Genomic DNA, 15,769 nt, shown 5'->3' on the forward strand with positions numbered 1-15,769 from the left:
AAATGGCTTTCTTTATGCCACTTTAATGTCACCAATAAGTTGGATTAGTGAATTTTATAGTGGAAATAAAGAGATTTAAATGTATATGTGTGTATACACACACACACATACATATACAGAGGGGTGAGGGAGAAGAGAGAGAATGAGAGAAAAGGAAGAGAAAGAGGAAGAAGAAGGAAAGAAGAAAAATGAGAGAAACTACCAATAGCACTATATTAGCTGCACAGAACTGGGGGTAGAAATACCCTCACAGACTCTCATATAATTGGGGAAGTTGAGGCCCAGAACAATTAAATAATTTGGCCAAAGTCATGTGTAGTAAGATAAATAAGATAATAAGCAAAGACATTGGAAGAATTATTTGAATACAGGGTCTCCTGGCTTTAGAGTCGATGTTCTTTCCACCATCCTTCTCATTGCATAGTTCTAATTGATCTCCCTATCTCTGGACTCATTTCTAATCAATTTTTAACACACTTAACAGATTAGGATCATAACAAGGAACCCTACTAAAGACTTAATTAGCTGAACCCTTAGAAGATAAGTGATTTGCTCAGTCACATAGCTAGTAAGAAAATCTAGGTCCTGATTGAAAATTCAGGACTCACTCTTAGCACAAACACAAGAATTTTTCTTTCTAAAATATGATTTTCTTCATGTCATTTTTTTACTGAAACTTTACTGCCTGTAGAAGAAAATTAAAATTCCTCTTCCTAACATTCAAGATCCTTACTACACTCTGACTTCTACTATATCTTCCATTATCTCTCCATATGAATCATTTACTCTAATCTAACTGGTAGATTGATCAAGAAATGAAATTTTAAGTTACCATATTAGATCAGATCCCAAACTCCATTCTTCCCTTGTTTCCAAAAGAGAACCTAGGAAACATTCCAATGGAAACATTTCATGTGACAATCCACATTGATTTTAACCTTAAAGATTAAGTATAGTTCAGACTGTCCTTAAGTCATGTATGCTGCTATTATTCATAGATTTACCTAAATAAAGCCATTTTTGAATCAATTTATATCTTCTGATTTTTTACACAGAGTATTAGAGGCAATAAATTTGTGAAGCAGGTTTGGCATCTTTAACTTATCTTACTCTTACCAACATCCCAGATGCTGATGAGCAAACAGTGTTCACCTTTCCAATTTTACCCATAATTTTTGGATTTCACTCACACCACTTCTCAAATTTTAGTTTCTTAGAATAAAAAGCCCCAACAACAGAGAAGAGGAAAAGCTGTAGATATAATTACATTCTGAAGCAAAGAGAAAAGTTGGTGAAACTTATGCTAAACAGTCTCTATTTCTCATCTGCTGAGAGCTGAGGGATTAAAGGATTGAACAAATTGGGAAAGACTTGGAACAGTCACTGTGAGAAGTACAAAAAGAAATGAACAAGCTTCTCCCACACATCTTTACTGCAAAAGTTCTAAAAGTCATGGTAAGACAGAAAAATACTAAACACTCACAACACTGCAGTTGAAATAAGAAGGTCATTTTTTTTTCAATGAGATGTCACCCATGAATAACCTAGAACAAAAAAAGTATAAAGTTTAAAATGTAAACCAAACTGAATTTACACAATATGAAATCAACCTTGAACTGAATTAACTCTAAACCAGAGTCATGAGCATTTTGATGCATTTTTGTTAAGATCTATGGAGGGCTGTTTTAGATCAAATATCTTTGTCAAGCTATAATTTTCAGAATCCATAGGTATCTATAAATACAAAGACTAGGAGTGTTTATCCATTTGTCTGCTTCTGTCAGTCCCAAAAAAAGGAAGTGACCCAGAACCCAATATTAAAAGTTCTCAATACAAATTCATGTTACGACAAAGAAAAATCTATCTTCACAGAATGACTAATAAGTCAGGCTTTCAATTTTTCCAAATATTTATAAAGTTGCAAGAACTTCTAAGTCAACTTACTCCTGGGCCAATTTTTGACCTTTATTAAGTCTCAAGATGAAACTCTCATCTCTCCTGCTCAAGAAAGATAATTGGTATTCCATACTCAAAACTGCCAAATTTGTATACAATCTATATTATACCCTTAATCCTATAAGCTTAAAGGCAAATGTTTAAAAACAGCAAATTTTAATGGAACTACAAATTTTATTTTTTTTAATGAATGCATTACCTCTCAAAAATAAAATGTGCTTTTAGTAAAGGAAAAATCTTTCCCATTTATACTAAGCATTTCTTAGTTTAGAAAACACTTTCCTCAGCAAAACCATGTGAAATAGGTAAAGAGAAGTACAAATATGCATATTTTACAGATAAGGAAATTAAGGATCAAAGAATTAAAATGACTTACCCAAATCCTTTGTTTTATACAGCATTATTAAGGAAAATGAATGGGAAAAGTTGCTTGAATCATGCAATAAATTTCATATATCTCATGTTTCTTCAAGAGATCCACCTTAGACAAAAACTATTACAAAGTTTTGCTTTTGAAAAGCCAGATTGCTTAATATTAAATCTCAAATAGCCAATAACTTAGTCAAGCTCCCAAATCTTAAAGTTAGTGCTAAAGAGTAAATGTATTCTAAGTATCAAGTACTGAAAAGGCCTCTGATTACGAAGCTTCAATATTAAAAGAGAATTAGATAGAAGATGATGTTAGTCTAATAATTGCATTAAAGTGAGAAAATACATAATAAAAAGGTGTTACATCCTACTTTCAGGAAACTAAAGAATAATCATAATTATAAAACATAAATTAGGTGTGATTAGGTATTATCTATTAGGCAGAAATGAATCAGAAATTTCCTTTTCAATTCTTGAAACCCAGACTTTTAAAATATGGTTTGAAGCTCTTCTTAAACTTTTTAAGATATTCATTGCAAAAAAAATTCTTGGACAAGAACTCTAAAAAAATTCTATAAGACAATTATTACACATCCAGCCATTCTGGAGAGTTATTTAGAACTATGCTCAAAGAGTTATCAAACTGTGCATAGCCTTTGACCTAGCAGCGTTATTACTGGGCTTATATCCCAAAGAGATTTTAAAGAAGGAAAAGGGACCTGTATGTGCAAGAATGTTTGTGGCAGCCCTCTTTGTAGTGGAAGCCCATCAATTGAAGAATGGCTGAATAAATTGTGGTATATGAATATTATGGAATATTATTATTCTGTAAGAAATGACCAACAGGATGATTTCAGAAAGGCCTGGAGAGACTTACATGAACTGATGCTGAGTGAAATGAGCAGGACCAGGAGATTATTATATACTTCAACAACAATACTATAGGATGATCAATTCTGATGGACATGGCCCTCTTCAACAATGAGATGAACCAAATCAGTTCCAATAGAGAGTAATGAATTGTACCCATTACACTCAAGGAAAGAACTCTGGGAGTTGACTATGAACCACTACATAGAATTTTCAGTCCCTCTATTTTTGTCTGCCTACATTTTTGATTTCCTTCACAGGTTAATTGTACACTGTTTCAAAGTCCAATTCTTTTTGTACAGCAAAATAACTGTTTGGACATGTTTATATATATATATATATATATATATATATATATTGTATTTAACTTATACTTTAACATATTTAACATGTATTGATCAACCTGCCATCTGGGGGAAGGGGTAGGGGGAAGGAAGGGAAAAAATGGAACAAAAGGTTTTGCAACTGTCAATGCTGAAAAATTACCTATGCATAAAATTTTTGTAAAAAAATAAATACTTTAAAAAAAAAGACAATTATTACAAAAAATGAAGATACATCTCTGATTTAAATTTCTAACACTCACAGCAACAAAAATAGGGAAATGGTCATTACTACAATGGAAAGCAACACTCAACTCTGTTTCTTCTTTTTGTTTTACAATATATAATATCTTCTTAGTTTCTCTGGCTTCTTCATAGTTCATGTCCCATTTTCTGCAAAAAGGCTTTCCCAAGCATACAGCATTAACTTAATAGATATTTGTTTACTTCACTCAGAAAGAACTTTAAAGATCTAGTCCACGGATTATCCTATAATTCATGACTTATTTTCTTAACTGTTTTGATAACTGTATTTAAGTATAAATGATTTACTTTATGATCCTGAATATTTAGCTTTATGCATTTAAAAACATTTTTCTGATAAGGAAAGGTTTCACTACACTACCATAATAAGAATCCTTGATCTAGTCTAATGGTTGAGAAAACTGAATCCCAGAACACCCAAAATTACAGAATCTTCTGATTTCCAGACTGAAATCTTCCCATCCCACAACCTGCCTCTCTATATTAAGATCTCTTCATTTTCTTAAAGAAGTCAACATACCTATATTTTTGTCCATTAGTGTTTACCTCATAAAATAAGTGATAAAGATCAAAGAAAATCAGTATGTCTCTTTTTTTTGGTTAATATGCTATTTAAAACTTTAAATTATGTGAATGCCAATCCAAATTAGCTTCATTCTAGAAGAAATAAAAACCTTTAACATAACAAAATATGGAAATATAAGGGGGAAATTAAAGTGTTTATCATGCTTTTATTAGTTATCTCATAATAGATGACTTTTTTTGAGAGGCTTTTGGTTGTGGTAACTTAACTTGTAAAGATTAAGGTTAGAATTACAACTGAAAGCTTAAGACTTTTAAGTCCAAGCATCAAGGCTAAGGCCAATTTCATGATAGGCACTATACAAAGTCAAAAATCCATTATGCAATGGACAGAATCAGCTACATCCAAAAAAGGAACACTGGGAAATGAGTGTAAACTGTTATTTTTACCTTCTGAATCCAATTCTTCCTGTGCAACAAGAAATTCGGTTTTACACACATATATTGTATCTAGAATATATTGTAATATATTTAACATGTATAAGACTGCCTGCCATCTGGGGGAGGGGTTGTTGGGGGAGGAAGGGAAAAAATCTGAACAGAAGTAAGTACAAGGGATAATGTTGTAAAAAATTACCCATGCATATGTACTGTCAAAAAAAAAGTTATAATTATAAAATAAAATTAAAATTAAATAAAAAAAGTTGCAGGATACAAAATAAATCAAAAAAAAAATCCATCATGCAGGTATGAAAATATATATACAGACACTTGAGTACTGTTATTTTCTCTCCATTACATGTGACTTTTAGGCAATATCGATGTATGACTTTATTGTAAAACAAGAAAAAAGAACAAATTCTTGATTTTTCAAACAGAAAAAAGCACTAGCAAAGAAAGCCCAAAAAGAACAAATTCAACAATAACTAAAATGTAGTTTAAAATTTCTTTTTTAACTTTTGTTTTTAACATGGTCTTGTCAGAAGTCTAAGAAATTTGCGATAATTCAAAGTCATATTGTAAAGATCTGTCAAACTTCATATTCTGCTCTATTCCTTAACTACTCTCTCTTCCATGCTAGGATGAATCCCAGAATTTGGTAGACTAAAGCAAAGAACCTGTCTTTGGCAGACCCAGGCTCCTTCAACAAACATCCTGACTCAACATCAGGTTATTCAGTCTTAGATGATTTTCTCTTCCTGGGAGTTCCCAGAGGTTAAAGTAAACAAAGATCCCTTTGTGTCAACAAAGTCTTTAATGAATCAGGGCAAAAGACAAAGTCAACAAGAATGTGAAAGTAAGAACTACATTAAATAATGAAAAACTCTCCCCCAACTTAATTCCTTTAAAAATAGTTATGGGAGTCACAATCACAGATTCCACCATGAATCAATGACTGCTTAACTAAAACAGGGGACAAAGTGCCAATGGGACCAAGATTTTCCAAATGGAGTCCGCTATTTTTTTTAATATTGAATATTCTTGTCATCCCAATCCTATTCAGTCAGTTTCCTAAATATGCACCCCTAGTCAGAAGATTGGTTAGGCTACAGTTTGTGAATGGTCAGCAAAAATCCAACATCACTACTAATAAGCCAAACTAGCTCACATGCCCTACTGAGTGATGCTGAGTCATTACTGTTTTATCTTCAGTTACTAACTGTATGCTATTTTTCTAGGAAATTCAAAAAAGCTCAAGTATATCCAATCATATCTAATCAACCTAAAAAAATTGAGTATTCACTATGCATAAAACACTATGAGTGATTCACAAAAATATAATAAAGGTGGAGAGAAAATGGTACAAACATGAAAAATTAAACAGAAGAATCAATTACCTTCCAAGCACTTCTCAGACAACATTATCTTTAAATAAATAGGAGTCTCATTTGTTACATCAATAACTTTTCTAAGATATTGATCTTACTATGAATCCAGAGTTCTGTTTTTAATCCCATTCTCACGTAGAAAGTTAATATCAACTAGTAAAGCAGATGGATTATTAAATAGATTAAACAGATCCTATAACAAAAGGTTTGACAAGTTTCTGAGAAGTGTTAAAAATGTTTTTTTATATACTTGAAGGCAATCTGGTAACTGACCTTTTTCTATATCACTGTGCCCATTAGCTTATAAAATTAACTTTATGTTACTCTCTCATTTACTTAAAACATTATACTTTCCTCAACAGATTTCTCTCTCCTTTTCTGTGAGCTTTTACTCTTCCCATACCTGTCCACCTAACCTAGCCATATTTAGTTCATTTTACTGGTCTATAATGCATCCTACACCTTCCTTTCACTCTTACAATCATTTCACTTGTCTTTCATTGCTTCTAGGACTGGAATCAAGAAGACCTGAATTCAAATGTGACCTCTGACACTTATTAGCTCTGTGTGACCCCAAGCAAGTCACTTAACCTCTGCCTCAGTTCCTCAATTATAAAATGAAAATAATAATAGCACCTATCTCACAGGTTATTGTGAAGATCAGATGAGCTATTTCTAACAAGTGTTTAGCAAAGTGTCTACTGCATATCTGATGTTATGTAAATGTTTATTTCCTTTCCTATTCCTCTATCTACAAAATGGAACATGTATTTAATAATAGCTACTCCAACCAAGGTAGTAATATCCTTAACCATTAAAGTACTGTGCCAACTACTTCAAATGGTTTCATATACTATCCACATAGTACCATCTGAGCAAAAGAATAAACTCATAAATCAATAGGCTATCTATGTAAGCCATACATTTCTCTTCCCAGGCTTTCCTTTCTCTTTTTACTTTAATGCCTTTGTGGGACCCTTTGTTAAAATGATAGCACAAATTTAACACCAATCAACTAATTTGGAAACAAAGATTTGCATGCATAAATTTTACCCCTAAAGTTTAGTACCCATAATTAAAGATTCTTCTACCTTTGAAGTCTAGAACAGGATCTTTCCATCAATCTATGTCCCCACCTACTACTGGTCTTATCTCTTGCTGACTGGGTCTATTCCCTACATTCCTCAAATACCAGTTTTCTTTGTTTCTCCTCAGCAGGTGGTTGATGCCTCTCTCATACTGCCCACAAAATCCTAAAGTTTCTTTATGCCTCATTTAGTTTCCAGACTATTTAGAAATCTCAGTTCCTATCCTAAATCTTTAAACTTGACTGTCTATTAAATTAAGCCCCTGAACTACAGAGATTTACTATGCTTATTCTCTCCATAAATGTCTTTTTACAGCACTATTTATCCATGGCCTACAAGATCGTACACATAATTTTATTCTGCTTTCATGTGGAAAGTTCAAATCAAATTACAAAAAAAGCCTGAGGTATTACTCAGAAACAAGACTGCTTTTTATATGGTCCATATAACTCACATAATAAAATAGGAGCCCAAATAATTGTGTCCATCCTTCATGTAGTTAGCAAATTGCTACATTTCAAGGCAATGCAATTATTTGGCACTCTTTTTATTGAGGAAAAAATGGCACCAATATTCAATATTTAATTATCTTTTAATCAATAATTTTTAAAAATTAGGATGGTCTACCAATAATTTGCATTTTAATTTTATTTAAGAATTCATTTCAAACATGCACTTTTTCCCCCATAAGTAAACCAGAGTTCCTATGGATGAAATTAATATGCATTCACAATCTGAAAGACAGGCTATTACTTTTCAAGAGAAATCAATATGCAACTTTAGAAATCCTGTGAGAAAAAAATAGATATTTGAAAATTTTCATTTTTTAGAGTAAATTAACGAAACTATTTTCCCCCAACTTGCTTTACGAATGTCCTTTTGTTTCTCACACATAACTAATGGGGAAAAAATCTTTATAGGTACTCTGGAATTTTTAATCTCAGAAATACCAATTGGTGTAGAGAATTTATTAACATTTTTAATGGTTCAGGAACTTTTGGGAAAGGAGTGGATTTTTGATTTGGGGTTTGTGGAGGAGGGAGAAGAGAAGTGAAAAATATAGTTACTATTTTTTTAATTGGGATTTTAAAATGTGAAAAAAAAAAAACCAATGTTTTATAAGAAGCAGATGACCTTTAAATGTCACAAACTTACTGATATGTAAATATAAATACAGAGAAAATGTAATGTCAGGTAACCATAATAAACTGATCGATGCAATTATAATGTGTTCTATGATATTATAAATTACAATGAATCCATAATGCCAATAATGCAAGTGCCTTTTAAAACCAAATTGCAAATCACAAAATATCATCTAATAAAAAAACAACAAAAAATAAGCATTGGTGGGTTTTGTTTTGTTTTTTTTTTTTTTTTTTTTTTTTTTTTTTGTGAATCACATGCTCCACTGTTACAGCATATTCTGTCGTGGACAGCACCATACCTGAGCCTATAAATGTACAAGACAAATAATTTATAATAGGAATGCAAAAAGGAAAAAAAACTCACAAAATAGTCCTCTGATAAATTTGATTGAAGCTCACTACTATACTTAATTGTAGTCAACTTTCAAAAATTGATGGCACGTGAATTCAGATATCATTGATTTCCAAGTTTAAAAAAAAAATCTCAATTCTAACTGTGTGGTAGAAGTAGAAATTTCACCATTAATGTACAATTTGAATAATGGTGAAAACAGTGTAGAAAGTATACTTTGTAAAGACTAACATGTCAGGATAAGAGAGGCAATGGGATATGATAAAAATAAGAATGAAACGTTTTTTTTTTTTTTTTTTTTTAAACAGGGTTGTTCTCATCCCAGCTCAGCTACTAACTAGTTTGCTATAGGACCCTAAGTATCAAAGGATATTTTAGCCTCTCTGACTTTCAGTTTCTTCATCTGTGGAATGGAGATAATAAGTCAAGCCCTTCCCAGCAAAGATTTTAGGTGTGTCCAAAAAAAAATCAATAAATCAAATAAGTTTGAAAAGGGCAAAGGACTATATAAAGGTTACATTTTATCCATTATAATCAGTAAAGATTTAAATTGTGGTCAATTAGATTAGACATTCATGTCATTCTCTACCTCTAAGATGCCTTTGTGACACAATTCAAATGCCATCACTCTATGAAGCTTTCTTTGAAAGCCTAATTCTTAACTGGATTTTCAACCATTTTAGGGTCATAGATTCTTCTTCAGCAGTCAAAAACCTATAAATCTCTTCTCAGAATGATGTTTTTTAAAGATACAAAATGAAAGATTACAAAGGAAACCAATTACATTGAAATGAAGTTATCAAAATACTTTTTTTAGCAGTTATTTTCACTTGATTGTTGTTTGCTTGCTTTTTTCTTGTGTTTTTTTCCCTTTTGGTTTGATTTTTCTTGTGCAGCATGACAAATATGGAAATAGGTTTAGAAGAATTACACATGTTTAACCTAAATCGGATTGATTGTTGTCTTGGGGAGGAGGGAGAGAGGGAAGGAAGGAAGGGAAAAAAAAAATTGGAATACAATGTTTTGCAAAGGTGAATGGTAAAAACTTCCCTTGTACATATCTGGAAAAATAAAATATTATTGGAAAAAAATACTTTTTAAAGAAGTTCCCATGCCCCACGTGAATCCCAACACAGTTATTTGTGTATTTGTCATGTCCCCAAGTAGAATATAAGCTCCATGAGAGGATAATGTGTTTTAATTAATCCATTTGACCTAATGGCTAGCAGAGTACTTCACACATGGTAGAGTGGAGGAAACAAACTATAAGTGGTAAACATTTTACAAACATCTAATATTCATGAGAGCTAGAATATTCTTCAAAGTATGACTTTGTTTCAAATAGCATGAAATGTATCTTCTGAAGTCTAATATATTTATAAAAGAAATACTTTGTATATAAGTATATATACTTTTGTAAACATATACTTATAGGAACTTTTAGTGTACAGAAAATTAAGGTATGTATGAACTTATCTTAGGGATATGTCATAAACTTTATTTTTGTTCTTTAAAATATAAAAAAAGTTCTTTCATTTCTATTCCAGATAAGCATGGGTACATTCAAAGAAATAAGAAACCTTATCTTCCAAGGACTGAGTCATCCAATATTCTAGTTCTAGAATCTCTATGGAGGTGAACTCATACAAAAATTGACCATCACAACTTTGGTCCCCTTTACTCTGTTCTCATTGTCATCATACTCAAAGAGATCCTCATCAGTTTTCAGCTGTTCTTATTTCTTCATTTTCCAATTCATCTTTCACAAAGATGCCAAAAACAATCTTTCTAAAACACAAATAAGACCATTACCCCCCAATGAAGAATTGTCCGTGGATTCCCTATTTTCTATAGAATAAAATACACTTTCATGAACCCAGAATGTAAGAGCTTCCATAACCTGACTCCAGTCTACCTTTTCACCTTTATTTCAACTGTATCAGCTAAAGTGGATATTTAGTTATTCTATGAAATAGACAACCACTGAACTCACAAAAACTTTCCTCCAGCCTTGGGCTGCACGTTCATTTTCTTAATCTCCCACCCTTTAAAATATTTTTCTTCCTTCAAAAAAATTTCAGCTCCTTCCCTGACCTCAACTGAGATTGTTCTAACTTTTCTCAAATTTTCCTTGAGTAATTTTCATCTCTCCTATGCTTACTTCACCTGTGTTATATTAATCTATATTCTGTCTATGTTGCATTTCCCCCCTTTAGAGAACTTCATCTCCTGGAAAGTGAGAACCATTTCTTTTTTATTCCATTTTTGTAGCTCCAATGCTAAGCACAGCGCCTTGCACTTGGCATAGTGTTTAATAAATGTTGAACAGCACTGAATGTAAAGGCTTGTATTCTGCCTTATCAGATGTATGCAATGGGAAGTCTTTGATTTGGAATAAAAGAACACAGGTTCAAACCCAGCATAGATTGTGGGCAAGTGACTTAAATGTTCTGTGCCTCAGTTTACCCATCTGATTTTTAAAAAGGTGAAGGAAAGCAAAGGGAGAAGAAGGAGTGAGAGAAAATTAATTCTAAAAGTCTTTGGAACACTAACTCCTAGGATCAAAATCCCTCTGATCATTAACAAATACTTAATTATTTAAAAGTACCCTGAGGAAAAAACTAAATAAATAAACCCTGAAATATTAAGAGTTGGTTTACTGTTCAATCCTATTTCACTCTTCTGTTTGAAGACTTGTTTCAATCCTGTTTGACTATGTGGACACACAATAACATACATAGAGTTTTCTTGGCAGATCCTGAAGTAGGTTGTCATTTCTTTTTCCAGAGCATGAAGCAAACAGAAGTTAAGTGACTCTGGGACAAGATTTGCACTTACATCTATCATAATTTGCAATTCCCCATTAGTTGCATCAATTTTAAGAGCTTTATTTTATGGTAAGTTTTATTTTTCAACTCACCTTTTTGGATTCCAAACACACTTTAACACATCTTAACACAATAGAAATAGAATACTAGTTCTAACTTGTCACTGATTTCTGGAACCATTTTTTTTTTTTAAGTGAATGGGATAGTTTAAATAAGGACTTCACTTCCTACCAGAGTTTCTCCAACTAACTGAAAACCAGCCTAATTAGAGGTTGAAACACTACTTGCAAAAACATCTATTACCTAGACCAAATAAACGCTTCATACCAGTAATTTCCTTGGGGAAGAAGAAAGAAAAGAAGCCTGAAAAAAAGTATTATGGTCAACCCCAGATCTTTTAATCTCACAAAACTCCTACACCACAAAAAGCAAGACTTCTCCATAGAAGCAAAATTAAATAAAGATCACATAATCTGAATGCATAGAGTATGGTTAATTACGTTGCTTTTGTGACCTCTGCACCGAGAGGCCTGGGAGTTCCCAATATTGGAGCTAAGTTCCAGGGAGTTATCTGGCCTCCCACCAGGGCATTAGGCAGGTGTCAGGTGTGTATGGGGGTTCCCCACGTAGAGAGCCAGTGTGGGGAGGTAGGAGTGGCATCTTTTCGGCACTCCCTCTCCTGCTCCGGCCACGCACCCCTTGAATAGTACTCCCCCCATCCAAAGCCTTTTACCTTCTCCTTGGCTTTGAGGTAGCGCTGAAGAGCCTGCTGGGTGAGGTCTCGTACACGGAGCTGCCCCTCCTTGCAGGGAACTACAATCCCCATCCTCCCGAAACAGACGGTCACTTTCATCTCGCCAAGCGGTCACCACCAGTACAGGACACCCCGGCAACAAGAACAACAGCGGAGGGTGGGGAGGGCCGGGCGTGGGTGGGAGGGGAGCGGGGTTGCCCAGACTCCTGGGGCCCTGGTTAAGGCTGGAGGTCAAGGAGATAGGGAGCAGGAGGGGGGCGGCGCTGGAACAGGTGTGTCTGCCCCGTCCCGGGAGGCACGCCCACCTGAGGGCGCGCGGCTCCCCCGCCTCCCTCTCGTCCCGTGGGGGGCTCGGGCACGTGGGGCCGGGGAGTCCCGCGCCCCTAAGCAGGAGAAGGGGCTGAGTGTGAGCCGGAAGGGCTTGCGGCGCGCGGGACAGCGACGCGGAGGTGCTGCCCCTGGGCTCGCACTGCGCTCCGCTGCGGTGCGCCCAGCTTCGCTTCCCTCCGGCCCGCGCTCAGGTGAAGCGCAGGCCGAGCCGCTTCGAGACGCCTCGCCGCCGCCTCCGCCGGCTCCTCCTCCTCATGTCCCGGCCACGGCTCCCCTCCCGGCGCCCCGCGAAACCGAAACTCCCGGCCGGGCACCTAGGCTGCCCGGCCCCGAACAGGCCCCCCTCTTCTTTGGGGCCGCGCAGATGCCCGAGTGGGTCGTGCCCTGGAGTTAGTAGGGAGCCAAAAAACTTTTGTGGCCCAGGTCCCGAAGTCGTCCCTTCTCCTCCTCCTCCTCTTCCTCCTCCTTCTCTTCCACTGCAGCCGCCGTGCTCCGTGTACTCCCTGCTCCCCGCAGCCCCGGGGGCCAGGCCTTACCCCGGCTCTTAAAGGGGCCGCGGCGCTTCCCCCAGCTCCTTCGCGGGCCTCGCCACGCTGCACTGGGGCGCGGGCTTGGAGGTACCGGTCTAGTAACCTGAACCTGAGAGCTACCTACACACAGAGAGAGGCAGACATGCAGCAGCCCGGGAGATTGGTAACGGGAGCCTGGGCTTACACCCTCGGGAACTGAAACCGGATATCCTAAGCACACTTAAGGGAATGGTAACAAGAGTGCAAAGCTGTACCCCCCTCAACACACATACACATCTTTGGAAGGAGGGCATGAACGGAAGATGCACAGAATTCAAGTGAAGAGATTGAACAGGTGCTTCTGCTCCTACTCTAAATGACCCACAGAGCATCAAGAAACTGTATCTATATTGAGAGCTAAGTGAAGGCCTATTAAGAACCCAAAGTCATAGCCCACCACAGCATAAGTAATACTAGCATAGGATTTTTTTTTTTTTTGAGTTAGCAAGGACCTTAGAGGTCATCTAGTCAAGACTCTTACCCTTTTCTTTTGTTGACATGGACCCCATAGCATAGAAGTCTCTGGATTGCTTCTGAAATAATGTGCTTAACTTCACAATATAAAATATAGGATTAACCAAAAGTTAATAAAAATAAAGTTGTACTTTTTTTCCACCTAAATTCACAAACCTCCCCCCAAATCCATTCATGATTATTTTAATCTTGCTCTAATCGAATTCCTTCTTTTTGCAAGTAAGAAAACTGAAGCCCAGAAGAGATAATTTGAAAAAATAACAGCACGTTATCCTTGATTTTAGCCAAAAAGGTTTGTTCAAGGATCACACTTCTAGTTAGGACAGAATTAAGATGTGCCACAACTGTTGAAAGAGAAGAAACCACGATTTCTTCAATAAAAGGAATTGTTCTCCAGGGAAATTACAGATTGCTATCTATATGAGTTCACAGATTAGTACTAGGGAATTTCCAGAGAGCTTGAGTGATTTGTTCTAAAGTCATGCAGCTAATCTTTATTTGAAGTACAATTTGAACCCAGGTTTCATTAACATTTAACTTAGGAAACTAATTTTATAAAACCTTTAGAGTAATTATTCCCAAAGTGTGTATTCTTCACCAGTTGAAAACTGAATAACTGGAAAATACCCAATCAGCAAAACAACAACAACAACAAACTTAAAAATAGCAAATAGTTCTCTCTAAAATGATATGCTACTACTGTCAGGTATACCCATAAACCCTTTGTATTCCAAGAGCAGCCTAAGACATGTACAGGATATTAGCAAATAGCTTTGAAACCTTTTCAGTTTGGCTTTTGAAATTTCACTATTTTGGAGAAGTTCTTTTCACCTAACTTGTTTTTGCATCCTTTTCTTGTATTTGTTTACTAAATGTTTATTGAGAACCTGCTATGGGACTAGTATTGTCTAAGGTCTAGAAAAGGAAGCAAAACTTTCTAAGATAGTTTCATGACATAGGCTATACAGAATTGGAAACCATCTTAACTTCCAAGTGACTTAGTATCAAATCCAGCCCTTCTAAAAGGTGTGAAAGTAGACTAAGCCCCCAAAAGCACATATATAGTCCCTTTTTACAGATATCAAGAATGCTTTTTTTATAATTATGCTAGCCCTTGGACCAATTTGAAAGAGAGCTCTTATTTTTAACTATCAGTTCTGAAATACTGTCCAACACTAAATTTTTCTCAATTATTCTTATCAAATTGTTCTTGTTTCACCACCCTTTACTTATCCACCAAGTGATCAGAGTAATAATCAGAGTAAAAGAAGCTTTGATCACTTCTGTCAAATGTCAGTACCTTGCTGATAACACAGTCCCCTTGAATTTCTCTTTGAATAGCTGAAAAGGCAAATACTTAAAGCAATGCTTCATGGTCCTCAAAAGGTGATGTGAGAGACACTTTCAGGAGATCCATGAAATCCAAACTACTCTTCAGATTATTTCAGATTATTATTAATAACTTCAGATTGTTTCCTTTTTTCTTTCTTTTTTTTTTCTATTCATGCTTTTCTGGGAAGGGAAGAGCTTTATTTACAAAACAGGTTTGACATAAGAATATGGAAATGATCAAGAATCCTTGGAATTGTGAAGAATCTGAATATCAGGAACAAGTTAGGTAAAAAGATTAAATCCCCATAGACTTAAACCACATGAACTAAAAGGTCTTATGAGGGAGTCTTCAATAATTTTAAGAGTACAAAAGGTTCTGAAACAAAATAAAAAATGAAAATTACTGCCTAAAAGTGAGTGATCAAAAAGGAAGAATATAAAATTATTCTAAGACTATGTAGAAAGTTAAATGGCTTACTCCACCTTGCTTGAGTTCAATCAAATTAAACAAAATGGAACAAGATGCCCCATGCCAGGTACCCCTGGATTTCCAGTCTTTTCCAGCCTCTTTTGTGGGCAGGACTGTCTATCTTTTTATTAATTGTATCTTCAGTGTTTAGCATGATACCTGACTTATAGTGGGCACTTTATAAATGTTTATTGAATTGAATTTGATTGACTACTGTTCTGCTTAGTGAAATAAAAATGTCAGCTGAACTTTTACTTTGAATTCTGTAACTATGCTTAATCTTATTGGAAAA

At 35.2% G+C, this 15,769-nt stretch overlaps 1 protein-coding gene across 5 annotated transcripts in view; it reads right to left on the reverse strand.

Moving 5' to 3' along the window:
- The window catches only part of PARD3B (par-3 family cell polarity regulator beta), a 1,277,739-nt gene extending 1,264,373 nt beyond the window's left edge, over window positions 1-13,366 (reverse strand). For 2 of the 5 annotated variants that reach the window (XM_074298956.1, XM_074298955.1), the window contains exon 1: window positions 12,283-13,365. In XM_074298956.1, the coding sequence (XP_074155057.1) occupies window positions 12,283-12,402 (120 nt within the window). In that variant the 5' untranslated portion in view covers window positions 12,403-13,365. Of the gene's footprint in view, window positions 1-1,483; window positions 4,802-12,282 lie in introns of those variants that run through there. The other 3 variants (XM_074298957.1, XM_074298958.1, XM_074298959.1) reach the window with 3 other exon arrangements.
- Between the last annotated feature and the right edge of the window lie 2,403 nt (window positions 13,367-15,769).

Source organism: Sminthopsis crassicaudata, chromosome 3 (genome assembly GCF_048593235.1).
Source record: "Sminthopsis crassicaudata isolate SCR6 chromosome 3, ASM4859323v1, whole genome shotgun sequence".
Taxonomy (NCBI): domain Eukaryota; kingdom Metazoa; phylum Chordata; class Mammalia; order Dasyuromorphia; family Dasyuridae; genus Sminthopsis; species Sminthopsis crassicaudata.